Source organism: Camellia sinensis, chromosome 12 (assembly GCF_055761805.1).
Source record: "Camellia sinensis isolate YWXY chromosome 12, ASM5576180v1, whole genome shotgun sequence".
Classification (NCBI taxonomy): domain Eukaryota; kingdom Viridiplantae; phylum Streptophyta; class Magnoliopsida; order Ericales; family Theaceae; genus Camellia; species Camellia sinensis.
This window is the reverse complement of record NC_138972.1, coordinates 134,983,456-135,010,538: the sequence shown is the minus strand read 5'-3', so window position 1 is coordinate 135,010,538 and position 27,083 is coordinate 134,983,456. Positions and strand designations below refer to the sequence as shown.

At 34.5% G+C, this 27,083-nt stretch overlaps 2 protein-coding genes across 2 annotated transcripts; both read right to left on the bottom strand.

Moving 5' to 3' along the window:
- Positions 1 to 342: 342 nt before the first annotated feature.
- LOC114294699 (uncharacterized) lies at positions 343 to 3,598 on the bottom strand. Its single transcript, XM_028238837.2, has 3 exons — positions 3,226 to 3,598; positions 787 to 3,065; positions 343 to 669 (listed from the first exon to the last, which is right to left on the bottom strand). Exons 1-3 carry the CDS (start codon positions 3,404 to 3,406, stop codon positions 592 to 594), a joined length of 2,538 nt encoding a protein of 845 aa, XP_028094638.2. The 5' UTR covers positions 3,407 to 3,598; the 3' UTR covers positions 343 to 591.
- Positions 3,599 to 12,756: 9,158 nt separating this feature from the next.
- Positions 12,757 to 14,366, bottom strand: LOC145803890 (uncharacterized). Its single transcript, XM_082897275.1, has 3 exons — positions 14,019 to 14,366; positions 13,681 to 13,976; positions 12,757 to 12,844 (listed from the first exon to the last, which is right to left on the bottom strand). Exons 1-3 carry the CDS (start codon positions 14,364 to 14,366, stop codon positions 12,757 to 12,759), a joined length of 732 nt encoding a protein of 243 aa, XP_082753401.1.
- Between the last annotated feature and the right edge of the window lie 12,717 nt (positions 14,367 to 27,083).

Genomic DNA, 27,083 nt, shown 5'->3' with positions numbered 1-27,083 from the left:
TTGGTTATGAGATGTGGTTATGATTCATGTCAATAATAGTTATGAGATATGCGATATTGGTTATGAACAAAGTGGTGTGGTTATGAGCAAAATGGTGTTAATTATGAGATATGTGATATTGGTTATGAGATATGTGATGTTGGGATCCCTGGACTCCTCTGATTTCCTTTGCCCCTCTTTTTGGTAACTGGTTACACCAGTTGCCATTTCAAAATTAAATTATTAAAATAATTTAGTTATGTGGAAGTTATGAGATGATATGGTATGCATGAATAACTAAATTTATGATATTAGTTATAATATAAAATCACATATCCTCATAAATGTACCATAGCATCACCCTAAAAAATAATGAAAATATGTCATAAAAACAATGGATAAAGAAAAGGGCTATCTCCAATGAAACAATCAAATGTGTCTAAAATTAAAAGAAATGGAAGAAGCCTAAAACAGATACAAGCATAACAGAATGCTGTTGATTTAATAGAGGGTACCTTCAGAACCAGGAGCCTAAACTACAATTAATCACTAATCCACACACATAGTCAGAAACTAAAATAGTGCTTTGGTCACATCAGAAGTGTGCAGTCGTCACGCAGAAGTGACTTGATGATTCTTAATCCTGCTGGACCGCCTAACCGGAGTCACTATTTCTTCTTCCCCACATCCCTTCAAAAATACCAAAAATAAAAAAATAAAATCAAACTGTAAGAATTGATGCAAGGATTTATGGGAATACAACAATTTGTGAAAAAAAACATATAGCGTCGGGAATAAATTACTTACATGCTTGATGGGAATTTTCTCATATGTGGTGAAACTTCCATAAGACTCTATGGAATATTCTGATGAAGAAGCAAGTGACTCCCTTTTAGAAACCTCCCTTTGTTTTCTATCTTGGTTCTGAGCTTCATTTGTTCCACTCGGTCCTCTCTTGCTGTAGGATGAGCTCTTTTGAAAGCTGCTCATTTCTGATGGGCATGACTCTCCAACTACATCAAAATCCGGTGGCCAAATTTGCGAAGATGGTCTGTCATGGCTTATGTTTTGAGTCCCGGTTGAATCTTCTGGCATAGAAATTGTCTTCTTCTTCGTTGACAATGGATCGACAAGAACTGCAGCAGCATTCGCAGTAGTGGCTGTTCTGTTGCACCTCAAATAGATAAATGTTGTCGCTGCCACTAGAGCCAGAGCAAGCAGAGACATTGGTTGCATATTATGCACTGAAACCTTGTATTTTGACCAATTAAGCAAAGAATCAGCTACTTTTGAACTCTGACTGTCGCGGAACGAAGAAGACATTTCCAAGGAGCTTTCAGGATTGGCCTCTACTATAGTGGGCTCAATTTTGGCACCAGAACTGAGGTCAATATCAGCTTGGATTTCCCCAGTTTCAACCATTTCAGGGTTGGCTTGAAGAACCTCTACTTCAGGTCTAAATTCATGAACTGTTTTGGCACCGGAACTGAGGTCAATCTCAGCTAGGATTTCCCCAGTTTCAACCACTTCAGGGTTGACTTCAAGAGCCTCAACTTCATGTCTAAATTCATGAACTGTTAGAGCTGATTGATCCTCAAAACCAATGTTACTTTGTGGATTGGAAGTTATTGGCAAAGCAGCATCACGTTGCTCTTGGTTCTGAGTTGTGTCTGAACTATGAGGTTCAGAGTGTGCTGCTTCAATGCCGTGCCCTTCTTCTAGTGCCTCTTCACTATTGTCATCATCTTCTACATCTGGATCACCCTTCTCTAAATTCTCTTCTAGTAATTCAATTTCAACCTCCTCCTCTGGCACGGTTTCCAACTCATTGTGCTCATGAATTCCTTCCGATCTCTCCTTGATGTTGTCCACTTTAAGGTACCCATCAACAAAGGGATCCTCTAGCGAATAAGTCAGGTTACTAAATTGCAAGGGGACCAATTTATCAACTTCATATAAATTGCGAATTAGCTGAGTGAGGTAACATACAGAGTTGGCTAACCACTGCTTGAAATTTCCAGCAAAGCCATCGAAACTTGCTTTCACAAACTCAGCAATTTCAGATGGGTCATAGAACTTGGACATGCTTAAATCTTTATAAACAGGCGAATCAAATACCGGTGAATCAGTAACTGAGACTGATAAACAAGCAATTAAGAGGACCAAAAGCAATGCAACAGACTTTGATCTTGTAAAGAATCGCAGTTTGATCTTTGCCTCAACAGTCTCCTTGGAGATCTGGGTACTGATTGGGGCATTGCTTGGCTTTGGTTCAGAAACAAGGGGCTCTACCTTTACTTCTTCATTTATAGCCTCGGATGAAGAATCATCCTCAGATTCTTTCTGCAAGCTTTCAGACTCAGTAGTTACTTCAGTAACTTCAGTGTCCGAAAAGCTTTCAGACAGAAAGCTCTCTTCTAGCCTTTCGATTCGCGGATTGGGTCTGTAATGAAGGAATCGAGGCCTAGGCGAAAGATAGTTAGTTTTAGGATCATAAGGGCGAAGAGACGGGTCAGCATCAAGCGGTGCTATAATAGGCGACATCGATGAATCAGAAAGTTTGTTCTTACAACCAGTACCAGCACTGGTGTAATTAGACTCCACAGGTTTCATATCTGGTAATGATTCTGAGACTTTCTGGGAATTTAGAGGTACCTGAGAGTCTTTCTTTGAAGCTTTGGGGATAGAAGAAATCTCAAGAACCGCCTCGTTGTGATCCGAATTTGTGATTGCTGACTCATTTGAATCATCAACCATGTTCTGATTCAAACCCATCTCTGACTTTGAATCAAGATCCTCTGTTAAATCAGAAAGATTCAAAGAACCAAATGCGTTCTTTCCACAAGAGAATGAGATTGAAGTCCTGACAGGCTCGTTCCTCTCCGCTAAAACTTTCTTTCTCGGAGACGAATTGATCTTCGAAGCCGCAGAGATCGTGGGTGTCATGAAATTTTTGGTACCCTTCGAAACAGCCGGTGATCTGATTTTCACTGGTTTTAGATTCTGATCTTTCTCGTTCTCTTTCTCTTCGCAGCTCCGAGAAGAAACCCCACCTTCCTTGCCTATGGAGTGTCTTCGTGCAAAATCTGCAATTCAAAACAGAGTGATTCTTGAAATAATGAACGAAACAGAACCCAAAATCAAAATGCAAAGCAGAGTTAGGGTTTTAGTGTTTTACAAAAACAGATTCTGAAAATGATAACAAACAGAGTGATTGATAAAAATGAAAAAAATTGATGAACGAACCTGCAGGGCTGTTAGCAGGAGTAGCAGGAGGGAGACCTCTAGGGTTCGTGAGAATCGAAGGCCTCGCAAATGGGTTGGCACTGAAACTTCTTCCCATGTTAGAATTGGTTTCTGGGGTTCTTGAATTTGGATTTGGTCGTGTTGAAATTGGGGAACGAGATCTGTTTGCAGATACTGCCATTGATGAATAGAGAGAGAGAGAGAGAGAGAGAGATGAGTATGGTGGTTAGTGAGAAAGAATGGTAAAGCAAATCTTCAGAGAAAAATGAGTAGGGTTTTGAGATCTTTGAATGATTTGATGATGAAGAATGAAGATATGGTGGGATGGTTCTTTCGCTGGATTTGAGATTGTAACGGCTAGTTGTCAACCCGAAATTGAAGGATTTTGTAATTTTAAACGGTTATTTTTTTTGACCGTTGACAAAAAGTGAATTTAATAATCAATAAATAATGTAGTGAGCCGTTGAGGATCTTTGGTGGTGCTGTTGATTTTGCATATCATACATTTGTGCATTCTTTGAAAAAAATAAAAAATAAAATATGATGGTCATTTATTTGATGAAACTTACCAAATGGAGTCATTCCCTTTGGAAATGTTTTTTTTATTATTTTTTATTTTTGAACTTCTATTTTACAATATTGTTAGAAAAATTGATCAGTATATTAATAAATTAGTGATCAACTCTTAATATGTAAGACTAAATGCATATGATAATGATATGTATTATAGTAAATTATAAATAAAATCATTGAGATTTATTAAAAATATTGATTCACTATTCATGTTTAAGAAATTGCATCGCACCTTTTGAGATTTTCAATCACATAACATAAATAAATGGGTTCATCTGTTAATCAACTATTAAGTTAAATTAACAAAGTGTTAATATAAATAACAATTTTTTTAATCCATAAATACCTATGCTTTTATGTAAACACTTTGGTTGTGTTTGGTTTGCTTTTGAGAGTGGGTGTGTTTGGTTTGCTTTTGAGAGAGTGATTGTCAAAAAAAAATTTAGAAAGAGAGTTTAGAAAATTTTTTGGTTTGTTTTATTGTATATTTTGAAAGTAGTTTTGAAATTTGGGAGTTTGGGATGATTGCATATTTTGTTGTAACTGAATAGATGTATGTGAGGGAAAAAATGATTGAGAATCAAAGAAAAAAGTGATTGATTGATGTGTAAGAGAGAAAATAATTTTAGAATTTTTTTGAGAAAAGCCACAAACCAAACAAAATTTTGGAAAAAAAAATTCTCTCAAAAGCAAACCAAACAAGCTCTTTGTGTTTTTTCTTTTTTCTTTTTCCCATCTCACTCTCCTTATTTAAAATTTTTTTTTTCTCTTAACTAAATGTATCTCCAGCAATCCTCACCAAATTAACTACCCAAAATTTCACATTATTAATTTAGGTAACCATTTTTTCAATACACATTCCAACCCCTTTAAATTATTATTTCTTTCAACTTTACTCATATATACATATATATATATATATATATATATATTGGAAAATGTTTTGTTTCCCAAATTTGTCTTCCTCGAATTCCCCCGACTGCCCAAAACGACGTCGTTTTGGGCAGTTTATTTATTCATTTATTTATTTATTTATTTATTCTCCTGCTTATGTCTGCAACAAGAGAGCAGAGAGAAGAAAGAGAAAGAGAGGAAGAGGGAGAGAAGGAGAAAGAGAAAGAGAGGAAGAGAGGGGATCTGCCTGCGCCTTGCCTCCGCCTCACCTCTGATTTTTTTTTTTTCAGCCCGTTTTTTTTTTTTTTGATTTGATTTTTGTGTTTGATCGGTGGGTGGGTCTAGTTGGGAGACTAATAAAGTTCAGACAAACGATGAATTTTTTTATTTTTTATTTTTTATTTTTTTTCTGGATCTGATGATGTTGTTGATGATGAAGATGAATGGTTGTGTTGATGAATGTGTTGTTGTTGTTGTTGTTGTGTTGATGAATGTATGATGTTGTTTTTTTCAGATTCGACAATATGTTTCTTCTCTCTCTCTCTCTATGTTTCTCCCCTCTTTGTTGTTGATAAAGATGATGTTGTTGTTGTCAATTTCCTCTCTCTCTCCTCTCCTCTCTTTTCTTCTATTGATGTCGTTGCTGTTGATTATTTCAATTTCGGACGATTCGGGGAGGCTCGTTTTCGAGCTACGTAGCATTTCCAATATATATTAATATATAAATTTGTAAATAGTTTGATCATCAATGACACATAGGAAAAAAGTAATAAAAAAATATATAGCACAACAACAGTGCCTCGCTCAGGTAATTAGCAACTGTTGCTTGTATCAAATTGTTGAAGCATTTGATGAGGTTGTTGGAAGTCTTTTTTTATGCTTTGGCTTGCTATTTTGGTTGAAAATAGAACATAGCAAAGCTTTTGGAGATGCTCTAATAGTATCATTTTGCCTAACCAAATGTCCACTTTAAAAATAATAAAAAAAAAGAAAAAAAAAAAAAAAAAAAGAGAAAGAAAGAAGTGAAAGAATATTTTAAACAAATAAATCTTAAAAGGTAAGTCCAAATGTTGACCCATTGGAGTTAACCCAAGGGGTGGTCCATTAACCTATTTGGATAAAGGGCGTCTGACCCAAAGGTCCAAGCCCAACATATCATAACCCATTTAGACTAAAACAAATTTAATACTCCATTAAGTCCTCAAATTAATAATAAGACGAAAATACCCATAATATATCATCCAATTTACAGGCGCGCAACCATCTCCCACGTCCCCATCATCTCAGTCCGATCACTACACTGTCACGTCTCCGCCGCTCGAAATCGACTCATCAATCCTCCATCTCTCTTCCGTTCAACTCCATCCCCTCTGAAACCCTAACCCTAACCAGAAAACGTAACCGTTCATCTTCATCACCCACAATCATCTCAGTCTGATCAGTACACTGTTACATCTCCGCCGCTCAAAATCGCATTCTCAATCCTCCATCTCTCCTCCGTTCGACTCCATTCCCTCTGAAACCCTACCCTAACCACAAAACCAAACCGTTCATCTTCAACACAACACCAAGCCGTTCATATTCTCCAATCGCCGACTCTCAACAACACGAAGAACCATCACCACTCTGAAGAGATTTCATAGTTCCTGACTTCCGATTCACAAAAATGGGGAAAAAAAGTAACATCTCTCTTCACCTGTTCATTATTTTTCATTCACATTTGTACATCATTCTTTCATATTTCGTATATACACATTTTACATACTTCCAAATGTATAAACCCTCTTTTATATATAGTCCCCTGTTTTTCAACATTCTAAACACTGTTTTTACACATAAATCCATGTTTTTACACATTCAACACCTTATTCTTATTCTTATTGTTCAATATTGGTTACTCTTATTCTTATTTTTGAATTTTTAATCTTCTTGTTGTTATTGTTGCTTTTTACAAAATACAATGGGCTGTTCCTATTGTTCATACTGTTTCCTTATAAAAACTGCAACATCATAATGTTTCATTTCATCACTATACAAGAAACATATCTAAATTTATTCAAACTGCAAATGAAACTGCAAAATTACACAGTTTAACCACTACTCAAAACAAATAGCTAACTTATTATAAAGTGCAAATCAAACTGTCAAATTATACAGTTTCGTAACTGTTACCAACAAAATACATATAACTTCATATTAAACTGCATATAAAAATTCAAAATTATACAGTTTTGTCACTATATTACTCATACCCTGCTGTCACTTTCATTTTTTCAGAAATAGTTGTTGGAAAATATTGGAAGAAACAAACCCGTATGCCCACAAATCCAATCAGGGATTTAACCATCTCCCCTTTGGAAAGTCCATCTCCTGTATCCACTAAAATGCCACCACCATCTCCCCATCCACAAAAAACCAAACCACCACACCCAAAAACAACCAAACCCAACAGACCCCACCAAAAAACCCACAAAACAACCACACCACCTACAAGAAAAAGCCCAAGAACTACACCACAGACCCCACCCACCCAACAAACACCAACCACACCTCCAACCACAACAAAAACAAACAAAAGAAAGCCAACAAAAAACCAAGAAGCTCCTTCAACCAAAAAAAGAAAGCTCCAAGAAAGCCAATCAACTCCCAACACAAAAACCAAGGCATCAAAAGGAAAAAAAGCAGCAGTCCCTGCAAAGAGAGTCCAACAATTTAATTATCGTTCCAACATCGGAACGGTAATCAAACTGTTGAAGGGGGTCAAATTCACAAAAGCCCAACAGATAGAGCTGCAAAAAATCCCTTTTTGGCCCTTTATAAATGCTCTCTCCTCAACACAACTGAAGGCCTCTTGGTGCAGATGCTACAATGACAACACTCTACAGCAAAAGAAAAAGATCATTTGTACTTGGCAAAAAGGAAATGAAACTCAGAAGCAGTGATGTCAAGCTCATTTTTTGTATCGACTGTGGAGAAGACAGCATCACCACCAAATCCTATGCAAGACCAAAGGATTTTGTAACGCCCTCAAAAAAAAATAACATTAAACCCATCAGATAAGACAAGCATTTACATATGAACTAACCACATTCCTTTATTTCATTGAGTTTCATTACATAAGTATTACATGTTAACATCAAAACAAAATGCCCTACGGGCTTACAGCTTTCCAAGTTAACACTTGGTTTCAACAAAAGAGTACTAACTCGTTTACACATTAAGCCCTTGGCTTGAAGTTACATGTAATACATCAAAAGTAAAACAACTACACTATGTCCGCCTCTAGCCTCCCAAGCTATGTCCTTGGAGGTGGCATGCTTCCTGTACCTGAAAATGATATTCCCATATAGGGTGAGCCACAGCCCAGTAGAAATACACTAAACCAACCATGGACAATGACTAAAACATTAGCAATTGATAGTTGGTCAACACTGATACAATCACATAAATTACATATTTATGTCAACGACTTACAAGTCCCAATTACTTTTCATTTTCCCTTTTTCAACAGATAAGCATGCTAGCTCTATCATCATTTCCACAGATATGTATAAAAACTATATCTCACATTCAGATAAGCATAAAAGCTATATCCACATTCTCAACAGATATGTATATCAACAATATCCACAGATAAGCATACAAGCTGTATCCACACTCTACAACAGATATGTATATCAACAATATCCACAGATAAGCATACAAGCTGTATCCACACTTCACAACAGATATGTATATCAACAATATCCACAGATAAGCATACAAGCTGTATCCACACTTCACAAAGATAAGCATATGAGCTCTATCTTCACTTCTCTAGACAAGCATATGAGCTCTGTCTACGGAGTTCATCCCCTATCTCCTCCCAATACCTATCCGGTTTAGAGGTACATCCCCTATCTTCCCCTAAACCGCGGAGTACATCCCCTATCTCCTCCTCTACACATAACGTATATAAACACATTGGTTCTATATACAATCACACAATACACACAATTAATGTATTCTATCAACCGTCAAGTTCCATGACACATTCCATTGATTAGTTTCCGTTTACCTAATCATCATGCATTGTCTACAACAATCTCGACTATCCTCCACCGATAGCCCAAAGCAGTTATTTCTAAAACAGAAAATAAATGCACAAATGGATATTCAATCAACATTTCATTTCCTCATTTCTCACCAATTAATTATCCCAATTAATTAAATAATGTAATTAGGCCATTTTCCATAATTACCATTTTAACCCTTAGGTCCCATTTTCATCAATGATTCAACAATCATTCCATTTTTCTATGCCAAACATGCATCTAGGTTTATTATGAATAAAACCCCAACCTTTGTAAAATTACACAAAAGCCCCAAACCTTTACAAGATTACCAAACCAAGCCCAACATCTCAAAATACCAAAATTTAAAGACAAAACCCATAGAGAGGAGTAGGTTATCCCTACCTCAAATTCGGAGTCCCAAAGGAGAAGACGACAAAACCCAACGTGCTCCAAAACCCGAGATTTTCAGATTAAAATGAAGCCCTCGACGATCAACAACTTTTTTGTAAAGGCCAAAGGTGAGTAAATCACTCCTACTAGATCAAAACCTAGAGAGAAGGTAGAGTCTAGAGTGAGAGGCTCAACAATGGTGATTTTGGAAAAGTAAGAGAGAGAAGAGAAAGTGAAAAAGTGATTTAAAGAGTCACAAATTCGGGACTTTAACCCAGGTCTCCGCTCGAGCGTAAAACACCCCGCTCGAGCGGCCACTCACAGACTTCCGCTCGAGCGGCCAACCTCCCGCTCGAGCGCAGAATGCACTCGCTCAGCACTTTTGCAGAGCCAGACCCCCGCTCGAGCTCCCAACCCTACGCTCGAGCGTACAACGCTGCACAGGAAAATACTGAAAGGGTGTAATCTCCGCTCGAGCGCCAAAATCCCCGCTCGAGCGTACAGGCCAAAAATCTGGGCAACTAGTTTTGGTTTCTAAACTCAACCAACCTGTAACAAATCCGCCCATCACATCCTATAACTCAAATACGAAGTAAAAAGGATGCAAACAAGATAATAAACAACTACCAACATCCACGGACACATGTCCAGATCACGGTATAACAAGGGTAAACCCGGGATCGCTATAGATTTTGAGCTTCCATTTTACAAACGAAGATGCAAATCAGTCAAGAGATTGGATGGCAAGTCTTTGACCAAAATGTTTCAACAAACAAAAAAAGGAAAATCAACCAATGATCGTCAAGATCTTGCAAGGGTAGTCACCCTTTACTTGTGCTTGAAACTTCTCATGCCCACAACAGGCCATACACTCAGTTGGAGTTTCCTTAACTATGTTGACAATCTCAATAACATCAAAAAGTACAATTGGGTTGAGGCAATAAAAGACACACTGATGAATTCAATGGCAAATGCAAACAACAACCCAAGGCATGTCACTGGATGCGTCATGTTACTCTTGGTAAACACATTACTTAACTACTTCCCACAAAAATATCAGACATCCACCTATTTCTAACTATCTAACATATTTCAACTTTTTTTTTTTTTTACAGAACTGGTACTGTGAGCACAGTAAACTCCTCCGACCATCCAACAAAGAAGGCTTCCCAAGGTTTATGAAATGGAACCTTGGCAAAATGTACTCCAAGTGGAAACACATCAGCCTTGCTCACTTTGACAAGGTATTCAAACTCTTCTATACTATCATAGCACAAATCTATTCAACACTCCTTTCAATATTCATTGTAGTACAAATCATATTATGAAACTGTGAAAATTTACAGTTTCAAAGCACACACTTCTTTAACATCACTCATGTTATGAAACTGTAACATTTTTCAGTTTCAAAAAACATATTTCGACACTTAACCCACATTACTCACAGTACAACTCATCTTATGAAACTGACCAAATTTACAGTATTACTGATATATGCCACATTGTTCCAATGCAGGTTAACCAAAGTGCTTTAACCCCAACTGAACAAGAAATACAATTATTGCATATCAATCAAAGCACATCAACAGACTCTTCAGCAAAAAAACAAGACCACAAAAAGGACAATAAGCAAAAAAAGAAAACAAAAGCAACAAAAAAAAGAACACTTCTAGACAATGATGAGGATGACTTTCTCGAAGAAGAACATCATTCAGAATCAGAATCACAATCAGAACAAGAAGAACAACAACAAAAAAAAGAAAAGAAAGCAAAAACCACAAGAAGAACCAGAAAGTGATGAACAAGAAGAAAAGAGTGATGATGAAAAAAAATCAAGTGACTGATGAAGAAAAAACTGATGAAGAAGAAACTGAAGAAGAAGAAGAAACTGAAACTAAAGAAGAAGAAGAAGAAGAACAAACAAACCAACAAGAAGAAGTCAATGAACAAGAACTGACAAACCAACAAGAAGAACTGCAAGACAAATCTGACATATTTTATACACAAGGTAAACTATTGTCTAATACTAAAGCATACTGCAAAATTTCATTAAACTAACCAAAACACAATCCAACATTTTTATAGGTCATGACCAACCACAAACACCAACCAAAGAGGACGACAAGGACAAGATCATATCAGCCATGAGAGCACAAATGCAAGAAATAGAACAAAAATTCATGGCTGAATTGCGTAAAAAAGAAGATCAATTGAAGGAAATGTCCACCAAAAAAACTGGCAGTCCCCAACAAAGATCCATGGTCAAGAGAATCAAACAAAAATCAAGAAAACAAGCACATGACCCAGATTTTGAATACCAACCAATGACCAAACCCAAAGAAAATGCAAGAAACAAGACACAAACTGCTGTTGATGTACCCAAACCAACACAGGGTACTGATGAAGAAAAAGAGAAGAAGAATGACAACAAAAAAGAGGGTGCTCATGAAGCAAAACAACAGCAGAAAGAAAAGATGCAAGAACATATTGGCCAAGAGAAAGCCGTTGCTGCTGAAACAAACCCAAAAGAGCATGCCAATCAAAAGAAGACAAAACTTCAAGTATTGGAAAGTGATGATGATTTCCAGGAAGAATCAATCCCAAACAAGCCACTCGCCATTTCATGCCGCAAAACAAACAAGGTTTGGCATACCCTATCCAAAAAAGACCAAGACCAAATTCAACTCATCAACAACACACAATCAAGTGCTTGTGTCTGGTCTGGCAGCGAAGATGAAAACTGCGTATACTTTTCAGATATATGCAGATTGACCAACAGGGAACCCTTATATGGGAATGTAGGTCTCCAACTGCACAATTTTACAGTTTCTGTACATATTCAATAACCTATTCCACAAACCTAACACATTCTCATATATAACATGTTTCAGGTCATTGATGCCTTCTCAAAAAAGCAAATGGCACTCCAACCAACCATTGAAGAATTTGAGAAAAACGATCTAGTCTTTGCAAGCAATCCATATGCAGGAAGATCTTATGTTTTCTCAACACTCATCAATGTAAGCAAAACTTAACATACCTTGCAACTGCAAAATTTTCTACTTTCTCAACATGTATTACTACATAGTTTTATAACATATTTCAAACATATATATAACTTACAGACTCCACTACAAAACCAAGATCAAGCACTGAGAGAAAAACTGATGGACAGCCATTTTCCAGAAGCAATGAAAAACAGATATATCCATTTCCCAATCAACCACGACAACCATTGGACAATTGTGGCCTTTGACAATGCTGATGGAATATGGAGACACTATGACTCTTTGAGACCAGCAAAAGATTGCCACAACAAGCACTTTGAAATTGCAAAGCAAATTGTAAGTTAAAATAAAATTTCATACTTAGTTCCATTCCTTTACAAACATCTCAACTCATCACTATAACTAACAAAAACACCCACTAACTATTTTGTAGCAACAACATCAACTGAGATGGAATAAAGCATTACTCAGCAAACAGGGAAACATGTTATCATCTCAAGAGTGCGAGACAGAAATTGCATCAATTGAGGAATGCCCACAACAAACCCCACACTCGTAAGATACAAAATCCATAAACTAATATTCCAATATGCTAAATTTTGCAGTTTCACCTAACTAATTAACTTCATCTCAAACACTGCAGGAATGATTGTGCAATCGCCGTCTGCAATGTTATCAACCAATATCTCAACTGGCAACCTGTGCAGAAAAAACTTCATCCAACTAAGTGGGTCAAATTTCGAGCACAAATCATCAATCAATTCCTCAATGATGAGAACCGATCCTGGAAACTCGAGCACTACCAAATGTTAACAAAACATACCAAACCATAGAAACAATAAACAAACTTCTTGACAATACAAATATTCAAGGGAACATATCTTTGTACCTTTTTTTTTTTATTTTTCTTTTTTAACATGTGACAAGTACTTTATATACTTTTGGGAATGATCTTTTTCTGGTTATTATGGTTATGGTGAAAATGATTGATGTTGTTGTTGCTCTTCTTCTTGTTATTATTATTGTGGTTCTTCTTCTGATTGTTTGTCTACTTGTTTGTGGTTGCATATATTTTCATACAGTAAAGGTTGTTTCTAATAATTCTTCAAACTGCAAAATTTTGCAGTTTCATCAGCTTGTTTCTAATAATTTTAAAAACTGCAAAATTATGCGGTTTCATCAGGTTGTTTATAATAATTCTTAAAACTGCAAAATTATACAGTTTTCTCGCTATGAAATATGAACTGCATTTCCATATTATACTGTTTCAATAAGAAATTTTCAACAACCTTCTCTGCATTCCATAAAAATAAAAAACAAAACCAGACTGTTACAAAACAACTTCAATAAGTAAAGAACACATCAACAAACAAAATTCAATTCAACCAACTTTATTCATTACTTCCATAATACCAAGTATCACATTTTTTATTATCATAATTCCTCAAATTCAAATACAAATCCAAAAGAATAGATTGTCGCCTCAAATAGCAGCCTTGCACGTCTTCTTATTGTGATTCCCATATTTCAAGCACCTCCCACACTTGATTTGCTTCACATTCTCACCCCTAGAAGGTATCCTCTTCTTCTTGTTCCGCCCAGGCTGCTTCTTCGTTATAGGAGGTTTGATAACCGAACTACTGGCACCATCAAGGTCAAATCTCTCACTTGAAGACACTGGATAAACAGATTCCTTGTATGACTCTCTAAAACAATCTACATGAAAAAAAGGATCAATGAAACCATACACATCTCTACCACTACTACGCAAAGCATGCACAGCATGACAACAAGGAAAACCATTCAATTGCCATTCATGGCAAGAACAAGTCTGTCTACCAATATCAACATAAAAAGAAATAGAAGAATGAACCTCAAGCACAGTATCACTAGCAACAATCACATCCCAAGACTTAGCTAGCTCCAAAGAGTCCACCAACTTCTTTTCCATAACTGGACACAATTTCGTAGTCCATCTTCTAGATTCAGCTCTTCTATCCGACAATTGAGTCACGATTTGAACCCTAATCATATCAATCATACAAGTAATAGCCAACTCACGGGCCCCACCAATCCAATTATTGTAAGACTCGGCAGCATTAGATGACATCTCACCATATCGTTTCCCTCTAAAAAATGCATTGGCCCACTTATCATTTTGCAAACCATCCAACATACTATCAACTTTACCATTCCCAGCAATACGCCTCAATTTCTCCATTTAATGTTGGAAAGAAGCAACTGTTGGCGCATAAGCACATTTAACTAATATTTTTATCAAACACAACTTATAGTTAGTACGAAGTCCCACCAATTTGTCAATCAAATTTCTCTTCAAATGATTCAAGCAATAAGCATGATGTGCATTGGGGAAAACCACCGAAAGAGCGTCTAGCAATCCATGTTGACGGTCCGACACAAAAGTCAATCTCCGGCCTGAACCAACAGCCTTCAACAACTGACTTAAGAACCACATCCAATTATCTTGATTTTCAGCGTCAACAATCGCAAAAGCCAAAGGAAACAAACCTACAAACAAAACCACATGAAACTGCAAAAATTAGCAGACTCACAATACAATAACACACTGACAAACTAAACCAATACTAACTGCAAATAAATACATACCTTGATTACCATTCTTTGATGTTGCTGCAAGCAAATGCCTCTTGTAACGCCCCTTAAAAAATGTACCATCAACAAACAACAACGGACGACAAAATTGAAAGCCATACAAACATCCATGAAATGCCACAAACAACCTCTGAAAACACCCACTACTTTCATCCACATCTAATTCAAACACACTTCCCGGATTCGTTCTCAAAGCTGTCTCAAGGTACCATCGAAGCTAGTCAAAAGAAGTTGCAAAATCACCAAACAACCCACCTCTTGCCTTATCAACTCCTAACCATGCAACCCGATAAGAAACATCTATACCATATTGCTTCTTCAACTTTTTTTTAACTTCAATAGGGCGAGTCAACGGATTATCACTAATATCATTTTGCACAATATCAGACACAAGTCTAGAACCAACCATTTTGCTACAAGATCTACGAGCAACAACCCCACAAATATGCACATTATCCAACTTCATTATAAAAAAAACACCAGAACCCATAAACACCCTTCCATGCACAAACCATTTACAACCCGTAGACAACTTCATCATACATTCAGCGGTTACTCTTGTTGCATCGTTCTTCAAATAATTCACTGCAAAACCACACTCAACTGCATACTTAGCCAATGCAATGTGGAACCCCGACACTCCACCTTCAAATTCTTGACCAACACTATGTATAATCCCCTTCCAACTAGCAGACAACAAAACTCTCTCTGGTTCTGGATAAAAACTACGCAACAAACCACCAACATTATCACAATCATTCACAAAAGAACTCTCACAACTTACAGAATCAATCCTACAAGAATTACCATCATCAACCTCCACAACTCTCTTATCCCCCATAATAACATCAACAACATGACAACCACTACCACCTACCATTGACAGCATATTCCCCAAATCATCATCACATTCAACAACACAATTAGAATATCCAGGAACAGAGAAAAACAAACAAAAGTTACCAACACTCAACTCCTTGAACTTCGCACATATTTTCTCAACAACTTCATCATAACTACATCCCTCACTAATCTTAATAGCAGCACAACAATTACTGCATTTGTACATTAACATGAAACACCGCTCCATACTACAAAATCACAAACCAACAAACAATTGTTCACAGATTCCAAACTGCAAAAGTATACAGTTACAACATATCAATACCAACAGTGCACAATTTACAATTCCAAATTGCAAAATTATACACTTACAACATATCAATATCAAAGCACCAGAATTCACAATTCCAAAATACAACTTCAAAACACATTACACTATACGACAAACAAAATCAACAAAATCAAAATCAAACAAACAAAATTCACCAAACATAAACCACATATCACGCAAATTTGCTTATCTATATATACATACATATATATCGACAAATACAAACCACATACGCACACAAACATATATATATATATATATATATATATGTATATCTATGTATCGACAGATACATACATACACATACATATATCTATCACCAGAGAGAGAGAAAGAGAGAGAGAGAGAGAGACAACGTACGCAGATATCGCCTGTACACAGAGATTCAAATCGCACAACCAGATCCACCTCACAGCACAATGAGATCGACCACACAGCACAATGAGATCGCCACAACGAAGAGAAATCGAGATCGCGCAGACGAAGATTTGATTTCCTTTTTTTAAACGGAGCAAAAATTTGATTTTTCACGTACATATAGATCTCAAAACAAAGGGTAATACAGTCATTTAAAAATACGAAAATAAAAAACAGGACCTCTGGGTATAAAACTTAAAAAACTGTGGACCTATTCATCTATTAAAAATAAATTGGGATTAGAAGGGAAATAGATCCCCTACATAGGACTACATGGTAATTTTCCCTTGGATAAACTCTCTTGGGCAGGGTTTAAGTTTGAAGTTTTTCATCCATTAGAAAACACCCACTAGATAAACTCAAGGCATGGCAAACATTTTAACTAGTGCCAATCCTTAATCATAAGTCTAGAGATTTGTATTTGACTCACAAACCCACCCACTTATGACTCACGAGTAATTGCAAATTTTTACGCTGTGGTTGATTAGAAAATTTTAAAAAAAAAATTGGAAAGAGAAATAAAAAAAAAAAAGTGAAATGTGAATTAAATATTTTACCTAATTACACACATATTTTCCTTTTTATTTTTCAAATCTTTTTCTAAATCTCTCAACGAAACACAGTATTAGAGTAAGGGGCTGACTTCCATCTAGTCCGTACGGACTGGAGGGTACTGTTGGGCCCGTGGAGGTTCACTACGGGTTCCATTTTAATAATCTGAATTGTTCAATATGTAGAACTCGTCGAATACTATATGTTTGTAAAAAATCACGTTAATCAGATATCGATAATTACGTGATCAAATCAATTTTATATAAAAAATAAACGATGAAAAAATAAATAATTGACAGAAATAAGATCCGATGAGATACCTATCGATATCCGATTAACATGATTTTTTACATACATATAATACATTAAATGATTCAAATTATCAAAACAAAATCCGTAATGAGTCCTCATAAACCCAACAATACCTTCAATGTAATCAATCAAACTGAAGGGAAGCTCAGCCCTTAGAGTAAAGTTCGGGACACATCATAAAATGGAAAGTTCTGTATTCAAACTCCCACTGATAATTTTATCCTAAAAAAAAAAAAAAAAAAAAACTTATACGAATAATGCTCTTACTAAATAGGTAAATAATATATATATATATATATATATTTGCATCAAATAGCAGATATAGGATTAAACAATTAACTTTGACATGCAAAGTCAACGAGCTTATGATCCACAACTAAGAGAAATTCATTTCATATATCAATGCATGAAGGCATGTTTGATCCACAAAATTAGAGTATAGTATTGAGATTATTAATTTGTTGGCCTAATAATCTTATGTTTGTTTTGAAATTTTATTTCAGAATTATTAATTTAATGGATAATTAATCTAATAAATTTGTAAGATTATTAATAATAGGATAAGGGTAAGATCATACATTCTGAGTTACGAAATAAAATAAAAAAACTTTTTTACCTACTAATTCAATGCAAATCAAATAACGGACAAGAGGATAATTTATCCTACTAATCTAATTGGATAGTGAATACCACACTAATTTGATGGGATTATTATCACCTTCACTATTAGTATTATGAATTAAACATGAAGATGGTGGGATACAGTGTTCTTGGACAATGGGTAATTTTTATTGATATTATATTTATTTATTTTTTAAAATGTTTTAGTTAAAAAATAAAATAAGGTTTATATGTCATATTTATATTACTATTATTTAATAAATAATTTAAGAAGATAAAATACAAAGTATTCATTATTTTTCATAATATACCAAACAAACATAGAATTTAATATAATAGTCATTTATTGATATTTAATTTTATAATTAAATAAATATGAAATACGCACTATTTTCAATCAAATAGTCAATATGTATCTAAAAATAAAAAGTCGAATAAATTACAATTCTCTCCTATTCTGTCCGTCTAAATAAACATGAGAATGTAGTTCACTGAGAGTCTCTCTTATTAGTTAAATTTAGGAGCCAACCAGTTATCCTTAGCTAGGGTTTGTGAAAGTTATGATACCCTCACTTCTTTTTTTTTCTTTTTTTTTTGTCAATTAGAAAAAAAAAAAACCATATTCATAAAATAAATTGTGGATTTTCAGAAAAGAACCATCAGCATCAAATCTGTAATGGGCGAGTAGATAAATTGGGGCTTTTCCCATATTAAGTCAAATTACTGTCTTAATTTTTAAATTAGGCCTAGTTTAGATGAAATTCTCAAATTAGGCTAAAACGCTATTACAAATCACGCTTTCACTGTTTGGAGCAGAAAATTTGTCAAATAGTGAAAGCGCTATTACAAACCACGCTTTTAATTAAGAAAGCGTGGTTACAAACCACGCTTTTAAGATAAATTTATTTTCTGAAGAAAACGTGATTCCAAACCACGCTTTCACTGTGCATATTGTTTAAATTTTATTTTCTGAAGAAAACGTGATTCTAAACTAAGCTTTAACTGTGCATATTTATTTTCTTAAGAAACCGTGATTGTAAATCACGCTTTCACTATTCACTACAATAAGCGTGGATTGCAACCACGCTTTTACTGTTCATTAAAATTTTATTTTATTTTTTTCTATTATCATTGTTTTGGTGATAATGTAATTCACAATTTTTTTTTTGGCTTTACTAAAGTCGTTCTCATGTTAATTTTTTTTTTTTTTCTTTTGTCTTTATTTTGGGTTAGAAGGCATAATTCAGAAGAAAAAAAAAATTTGCTTTACTAAAGCCGTTTTCATGTAAATTTTTTTTGTTTTTTGTTTTGGGTTAGAAGGTGATAATGTAATTCATAAATTATTTTTTGGCTTTACTAAAGCCGTTTTCATGTAAATTTTTTTTTTCTTTTGTCTTTGTTTTGGGTTAGAAGGTGTAATTCAGAAATTTATTTTGGTTTTACTAAAACCGTTCTCATTTAAATAAATATTTTTTTTCTTTTGTCTTTGTTTTGGGTTAGAAGGTGATAATGTAATTCAGAAAACCGATTTAGTAAAACCGTTTTCATTAAAAAAAAAATTTTTTTTTCTTTCGTCTTTGTTTTGGGTTAGAAGGTGATATACATGCTCTTAGTCCGAAGCACACCCACACACTGTGCAGTTCGACGAACAACAATGAAGGGTGAGACGCGAAGAGCACCGCAGAGTAGGTTAAGAAGGCGAAGGCCACCGCGAGAGCTGCAGCAAGAAGGAATAAGAGAAAGACCTCAAATTTTAGTGATGTATTTTTTACATACGAATGGTACTTTTTCCGTGTTTTGCTATGTAATGTAACTTGTATGTAATTTGAATTCTGATTAGGTAGTACAAACATAAGTCTCCCACAAAAATACATTCTGGACACCATGAACTGAACACACAATACATACATCCTGGACACCCTGAACTGAACACACAATACATAAACATAACAATTAGACAGACAAATATTAGGCAAACAATCTGACAAACTCATTACAGAAACACTTAGTCTAACACAGACATTACATATTAATGCATGACCTAATATTGCCGAAGTGTAGACATTAACACCTAATTCGGGCTTAAATCGGCAATCTTAGAGTTTGAATAATCCAAAAGCTCAGCGTCAAAGACAAGTTCAGGATCCTCCATGATACCCTTGATAGCCGCAACATTTGGTTCTGTTCTGTTCTTCTGGGCATCCTTCTTAAATATGTATAGTTGTATATCGCGGGATAACCTACGGCTCATTTGAGAAATCTCATATTGTAGTGTTTCACATAGTCGATCAACATTATCAAGATCTTCCTTTTGGATCTCAACAGAACGTGCTTTTGGCACCTTAAGTTTATTTTCCCGACTTAAGGTTTCCAGCTGTACCCGCTCTATAAATAGTGCGGGTCGCTTGAGACGAGCAGCGTCAGATAAACCATATCTTGTTTGATTGTCAGATGGCTCCATACATGAACCTCCTTGAACTGGATAATACTTGGGCATCAAAAAATGTTGCTTCCCAAACCTATCACGATAACCACAAGCATAATCTAAAATAGGTGTTGTTGTTTCGTTTTCAGCATCGCCACGTCCCCTTCCCCCTCCTCGTCGCGAACTGTCACTCTTTTGCAAACCTATCATGAATCGTGTAACCATGCTAATTTTTTATAACAAATGAGTGATAATTTCGTAGGACAAAATGAGTTGTAAGGTTGTGTCTTCTCCTTTAGTCGTTTATATAGTTGGTTATGAACGGCTTTAGAAAGACATTGAAGAAAAAACCATAGAAAATAAATGCCTTTGCATGACAATCCCACATATACGAACAAGGCATGAGTTGTCACTAGAATGAAAAAACAGAGAAAAACAAATACTGTGTACCAAGTCACGTGACTTGACAATCCATCTGCATATACCGACAAAATAAGGGCATGCTCACTGTAAGGTAAATCAGTGAATTCACTGTTGCCATGTGACTTTCTGAATTGACAATTTCACATATATCAATAAGAGATGAGTTGTCACTGTAATCAGAAAATAGAGAAAACCAAAGCCTAGCACCAAGTCACATGACTTGGCAATCCATCTGCATATACCGACAAAATAAGGGCATGCTCACTGTAAGGTAAATCAGTGAATTCACTGTTGCCATGTGACTTTCTGAATTGACAATCCCACATATATCAATAAGAGATGAGTTGTCACTATAATCAAAAAATCGAGCAAAAAATCGAGAAAACCAAAGCCTGTGCACCAAGTCACATGACTTGACAATCTATCTGCATATACTGACAAGTCTCTCCACGATTTTACTACTCAATGTGTGAAAAAAGGAAGCTTATGTAGGCAATGTTGTGTTTCACTTAGCTATGCATTATTCGTTGTTACGACCAACTATTTGTATTTCATTGAAAAGTATGACTATTTGAATTTTTGTTGTCATTTGGAATTATTTAAAAATCAACTTTTGAATATTTAATTTATAATATTTTGGGAAACATTTACAACATCAACTGAACATTGGTCGTAATGTACCCATCCGCAGATCAATCGTAACAAATTTGTAAATCCCACGCACGCCCACTTAACCCCATAGGTATGGAAGATTAATTATTATTTACATTTTTTCTGGAAATCACTCGTAATAAATTTGCAAATCTCACGGACAACCACTTAACCCAATAGTATTGGAAGACTAGTGTATGAAAATATTGTTAGAATGAAAATGTATATATTAAAATAATTGTTATAAATTTTAAATCCTAAACTTACTCGGTTTTCAAATTTCCAAGAATAATTTTTTGGAAATTATTTAATCCCTCAACTGGACCAACCACTTGGCTTTGAGCTTGTTTGTCCTACCCCCAAGTTTAGTTTTCTGTCAACCCCTCATTCCTTACCAGAGTCATCATTTTCACTGGACTTCTAGGAATTGGAAGGAGACTCTTTCTTCTTTCTTGATGGAGATTGAAATTCTTTACGTAGAGGATCCCTATTTGACGAGCCCCAGTTAGGGGAAGCTTTTCACCGAGCTACCTGTTCTGTTTTATGTGTTGTTGAAGGCGGTAGTTCGTTTGTCTGAACTTTATTAGTCCCCCAACTAGACCAACCACTTCACTTTGAGCTTGTTTGTCCAGCCCCCAAGTTTAGTTTTCTGTCAACCCCCCATTCCTTACCAGAGTCATTATTTTGACTTTTAGGAATTGGAAGGCGACTCTTTCGTCTTTCCTGATGGAGATTGAAATTCTTTATGTAGAAGATCAGTATTTGAGGAGCCCCAGTTAAGGGAAGCTTTTGACTGAGCTACCTGTTATGTTTTCTGTGCTGTTGAATGCGGCAGTTCGTCTGTTTTCTAATGTGAACTTGTACAATATATTGTTGCTATGCAATGCAGCATTGTTGTGATTTTGTGTTTACTTGTATTCATGATATTATATTTGTATTTTAATTTCATTTTGTGGGATAATTGGTGGGGGTAAATTTCAAAATTGCATAAACAAAATTAAAAAAACTAAATAAAGTACAACATCAAAAACTTTATAAGTCTACTGGTATGTCAAGAAGACGATTGGTTGGTAATTAAATATTATCTGACTATCAACCAATCATCTTCTTTACACATCACTGAGTCTATAAAGTGGGTACAAAAAATTGAGTTGTATATCAAGTTTGAAAAAACAAAAAAAAAAACCTTAAGTATTCACATAATTCAACATACATTAATCCATTCATTAATCCAGAATATTCATTAACTCATTACAATTCAATAAAGAAAGTCATGAACTAATAAATGTGTACTTATAAATGTAGTTATTTCATGAACTTCAGGTTTATATAACAACTACTTGAAATACATCCGTAAGGTAGATGAACAACAACGTTGTCTTACACTCCAGTAACGAAGACAGGACACAACATACAAACATATATGAAAGATAAAGGTATTTGATTTCTTATTCCTCATCTGACATGTAGTAGTCAGAGAGATATTTTTCATTGTTTAAGACATTACTTCGCTCAATCACTGTCAAATCTCTGTTGCTTACTTCTGCCATTTCGGTGGCTTGCTGAAGCATGAAATGTCGTCATCTCCGCATCAACATTCTGTTGTTCTCCTTCTTAATTCTGCTAACTGTTTTTACATAGTCACTCACATTTCGTCTAGCCATGGTCAATGAACGACGATGAGGTACCGGTGCCCCAAAGTTACATAGATCATTAAACAATCCTTCTTGCTCCGTTACCCTGAACGCCTATTCTACTCGGATACCAGCATAATAATCCTTCGGACTCGAGTTCTTTTTGCTCTTGTAGTCATAAGTAAATGGAGGTAGCAGCCACACTTTCGGATTTCTTTGCCGGCGTGAACTTCCTGTACCTCTTGAAGACATTGTTCATAAAATAAAAAAATTAATAATAATAGTAATTGTAGATATATTACTATTGTTATGACTTGAACAAACATCATACTGGAGGTAGCGCTATTTATAGACATCATACTAAAGGTTAACTAGAGATGATCTGGTGACGATAATGCATGCTGGGGCACTATGGAAGAAGTGATACCCGTGATATTATTTTATCTTATTCATTTCATGCAATCTTGAGTATCCGTGACTTTGTGTACCTGTGATGTAGTCACTGACGTGGTTGTCGGATAAAATCATAATTGTAGGACGTCCTTTTCACAATGCAATCTCTTCATATTCGAGCAGTAAGTTGTCAAATTAATCAGTAATGCAGTGAGTTGTCACATCGACCTTTCACTATTTTTTCATGCTTACTTTTTTAATACAGTAAGTAGTCACTTGGAATTGACGATTTCAATACAAATTGGTGTTTTCAAAAAATTATAAATGAAATCATAATATGAAACAGCGGCTTTATTTTTCTTTGTTTTAAAGTAATATTGTTCATAAACAACTATGAAACAGAGTGCACGTAAATACACAACTGTCCAACTCACTTCGACCTACAAAACAATCGTTGATTTTTTCACCAAAATCAATAAAATGGTCACCTGATATGTAAACAAGATTGACACTGCAACCTATATTTTCTCTTATTTTCACTTAATGAACTTCACAGTCATCCCAATTTCTCCTCTTTGCATTTTCTGCTTCTTTTTATATTCGGTAAATTACACTTCACTCCTTCAGTCCTTTATATAATTATTTATCAACACTATTGCCATGTGGTCGTATTAATGTCACTTAAATGAATTCTGAAATGTGAGGAAAAAACAAAGCATCTAAGTTGCGCTGCACAAAGTCACATGCATCACGTAATGTGAGGAAAAAAAGTCACAAAGTATGTAATTTACAAAGTCAGAAAGTCACATGCATCACTGCATAAAGTGACATGATCACTGCACAAAGTCACATGCATCACTGCATCACTGCACAGAGTCATATGCATGACTGCATCACTGCACAAAGTCACATGCACGACATGCATCGCTGCACAAAGTCACATAGCATTTGAGGAAAAAATAAAGCATACAAATTATTACGTCTGTTCAAGTCACTGCACTGCATCACTGAGAAATGTTGGACGTATCACTGCGCCAAGCTACAATTTATTATCTTACCATATCTACTGTGCCCATGTGAATTCCACAATTCATAATGGGATAAGGGAGTGTCAGAACAAAATAACAAAACAATTAGACCATTTGTGTTTAAAAAGCCATCCTATGCAGCCCCAAATAGATTCATAAACGTTGAAGATAAAATATTATACAGTTACAATGTATTGAAGATTAATTTGTAGTAGAGTTAGAATGAATGAGTTTTTCGATGTACATAACTTGAAAGTGTTACAGATAAAACCTACCCTAGTATGCAGACAAGAACAACACCGACGGGCATATGAACATATAATTAACTTCAAATTAAATTGGTCAAATTTCTCCAATTAAATTAAATGAAATATGTAAGGTAAAAAGTGAAATTAAATATATTGTCAAGACAAAATAAATTGAATTATATTTGTAAGCGGAAAAATTAAATTAAATTTCTAAGCGGATTTGAACTTTGCTTAAAACCTTCAGATATGCACTGAGTAGTAAATAAAAGTCGAAGTGACAACTCCTATAAAGTTGATGCATAGTTGTTCAGGTCATAAAAGTTGACGTGACAATTCTGATGCATAGTTGTTTACAATAATTTCATACATACAGCTACCATGTGTATATGTGGTATAAATATCGCATCATACCACAACAAAAGTTTTATAGCTATTTCGAGCGATATCATCATGGGATATACGGTGGTTGATCTATATTCAGCAATGGGTTGCTATTGGGTTACAGATGGAGATGAATTTCAATACTCATTAAATCCAAATTTGCGTTACTCACATGTCACCGTCAATACCATGAGAGCTGAGTGGGAATTTCGCATAACTCGAGCAAACGTTCTCGTTGAGTTATGTCGTGAAGTTAATATTAAATTTCCTTGCCGGTTAGCCATGCGTATGCCAACTGACACTCCACAGTTGTTGCAAAAGGCATTGCATCGTATCCGCGATGAAGTTAATCGCATGACCCAACGTTTGCAAAGGTCCTCACTAATGAAGACCGCAAATGAGCGTGCCGAAGATGGGTTAATGGATGATGCACACCAGTACTTCGCCTGGAGTATGGATGTTATGTATGAATCTGATATTGAGATGTCAGATGATGATGATAATGAATGAAATTGTTTGGATGAATGACCAAACCATTTATCTTGTAATGGATTTGTAATGTTTATCCACGACTTATCAATGAAGGGAGATATTTCAATTGTTTTTGAAGAGCTCTTGTAATTCTACAAAGAACAAATACTTTTGCTTTCTCTCCGTTATTGTTATTTTGAAGAACGCTTTCAATACTAGCCACTCCATGCACTCACTCCACGCACTCACTCTTCTCTTCTCTCTCTCTCTCTCTGTGTGACAGACAAACACTCATCCCCCACACACACACCAAGCCAATATAATTTTTAATATATATAAATTTTATTTTATAAAATTAAGACCAATATTATATATATATATATAATAATAATAACAATAATAATAATAATAATAGCAAATAATAATCAACTATATGAAATTAAGACCAATATTTTCAAATTATTTTTTTTCAATTAATTTTTTTGTTCAATTATTTTTTTTTCAATTAATTTTTTTTCTATTAATCTTTTATTTCAATTAAATTTTTTTCAAATATTTTTTTTCCCAATTAAATTTTTTTAAAATATTATTTTTTTCAATTAATTTTTTTTAAATTAAATATTTTTCTATTTTTTTTTCCAATTATAATATGTGTGATCCCATTGTTATAAATAATAAAAATAAATATAAATATTTTAGGCCTGAACAAATATATTTTTTATTTTATGTTTTTAAATATTTTGTTCAAACCAAACGCGTTTGTAATTTATGTTTTTCTAAAAATAAACAAAAATCAGTTTATAAAATTTTTGTAAGCATAAACCAAAAACGTAAACGTTACCAAACGCTACCTTAGTATTTAGGGATAAAATTTATTTTTTCTTTATTTTAGGGTTTAGGGTTTAATTCTTAAAATTTATTTATTTTTATTTTAGGGTTTAGGATTTATAGTTTAATTCTCATAATTTATTTTAACTTCAATTTTATTAAAAAATAAATCCTTAACCCTAAAAATAAATTTTATAATTTTTTTTTTCCTTCAAAAAACATGATTAGGAACCGCGCTTTTAATTAAATCATAAAAACGTGACGTTTTCACTGTTGCACTCGCTCTTCATTTTCATTCTCACACTCACACTCACACACACACACACACTCTCTCTCTCTGACACATACACACACCCACCACACTCACATTTTTTAATATATATAAATTTTATTTTTAAAATTTGGAACCAATATTAAATATATATAATAATAATTTATAATAGCAAATAATAATCAACTATATAATTTTTATAATTTTTGTAAATATAAATCATTTTTATATAATTTTTATTTTTCGAGTGGTTAGAAATAATTTTTTACAAATTAAATTGAAACAACCATACGTATATATATCTTGCCCAAAAGTTATAATGATAATTATTTTTTACCCTTAAATGATAATTATTTTTTATTTTTTATTTCTTAACCAAATTAATTTTTAATTTTTTGAAAAAAATTCTAAAAATCAAACCATACATAGCCTAAAAATATTTTGATAAGTCATTTCTTACGTTAGTAACTTATAT

Bases quoted from the DNA above. Each gene is read 5' to 3' on its own strand.
- LOC114294699 (XM_028238837.2), bottom strand. From the start codon at position 3,406: ATGGCAGTATCTGCAAACAGATCTCGTTCCCCAATTTCAACACGACCA. The intron at 3,066-3,225 runs GTTCGTTCATCA...TTTGAATTGCAG, and splicing joins TCCTGCTAACAGCCCTGCAG to ATTTTGCACGAAGACACTCC. The intron at 670-786 runs GTAAGTAATTTA...GTATTTTTGAAG, and splicing joins AGAAAATTCCCATCAAGCAT to GGATGTGGGGAAGAAGAAAT.
- LOC145803890 (XM_082897275.1), bottom strand. From the start codon at position 14,366: ATGGAGAAATTGAGGCGTATTGCTGGGAATGGTAAAGTTGATAGTATG. The intron at 13,977-14,018 runs GTTCATTCTTCT...ATTGGTAGACAG, and splicing joins CTAGTGATACTGTGCTTGAG to ACTTGTTCTTGCCATGAATG. The intron at 12,845-13,680 runs GTGCTTGAAATA...TTTTCTGCACAG, and splicing joins AAGCAAATCAAGTGTGGGAG to GTTGCCAGTTGAGATATTGG.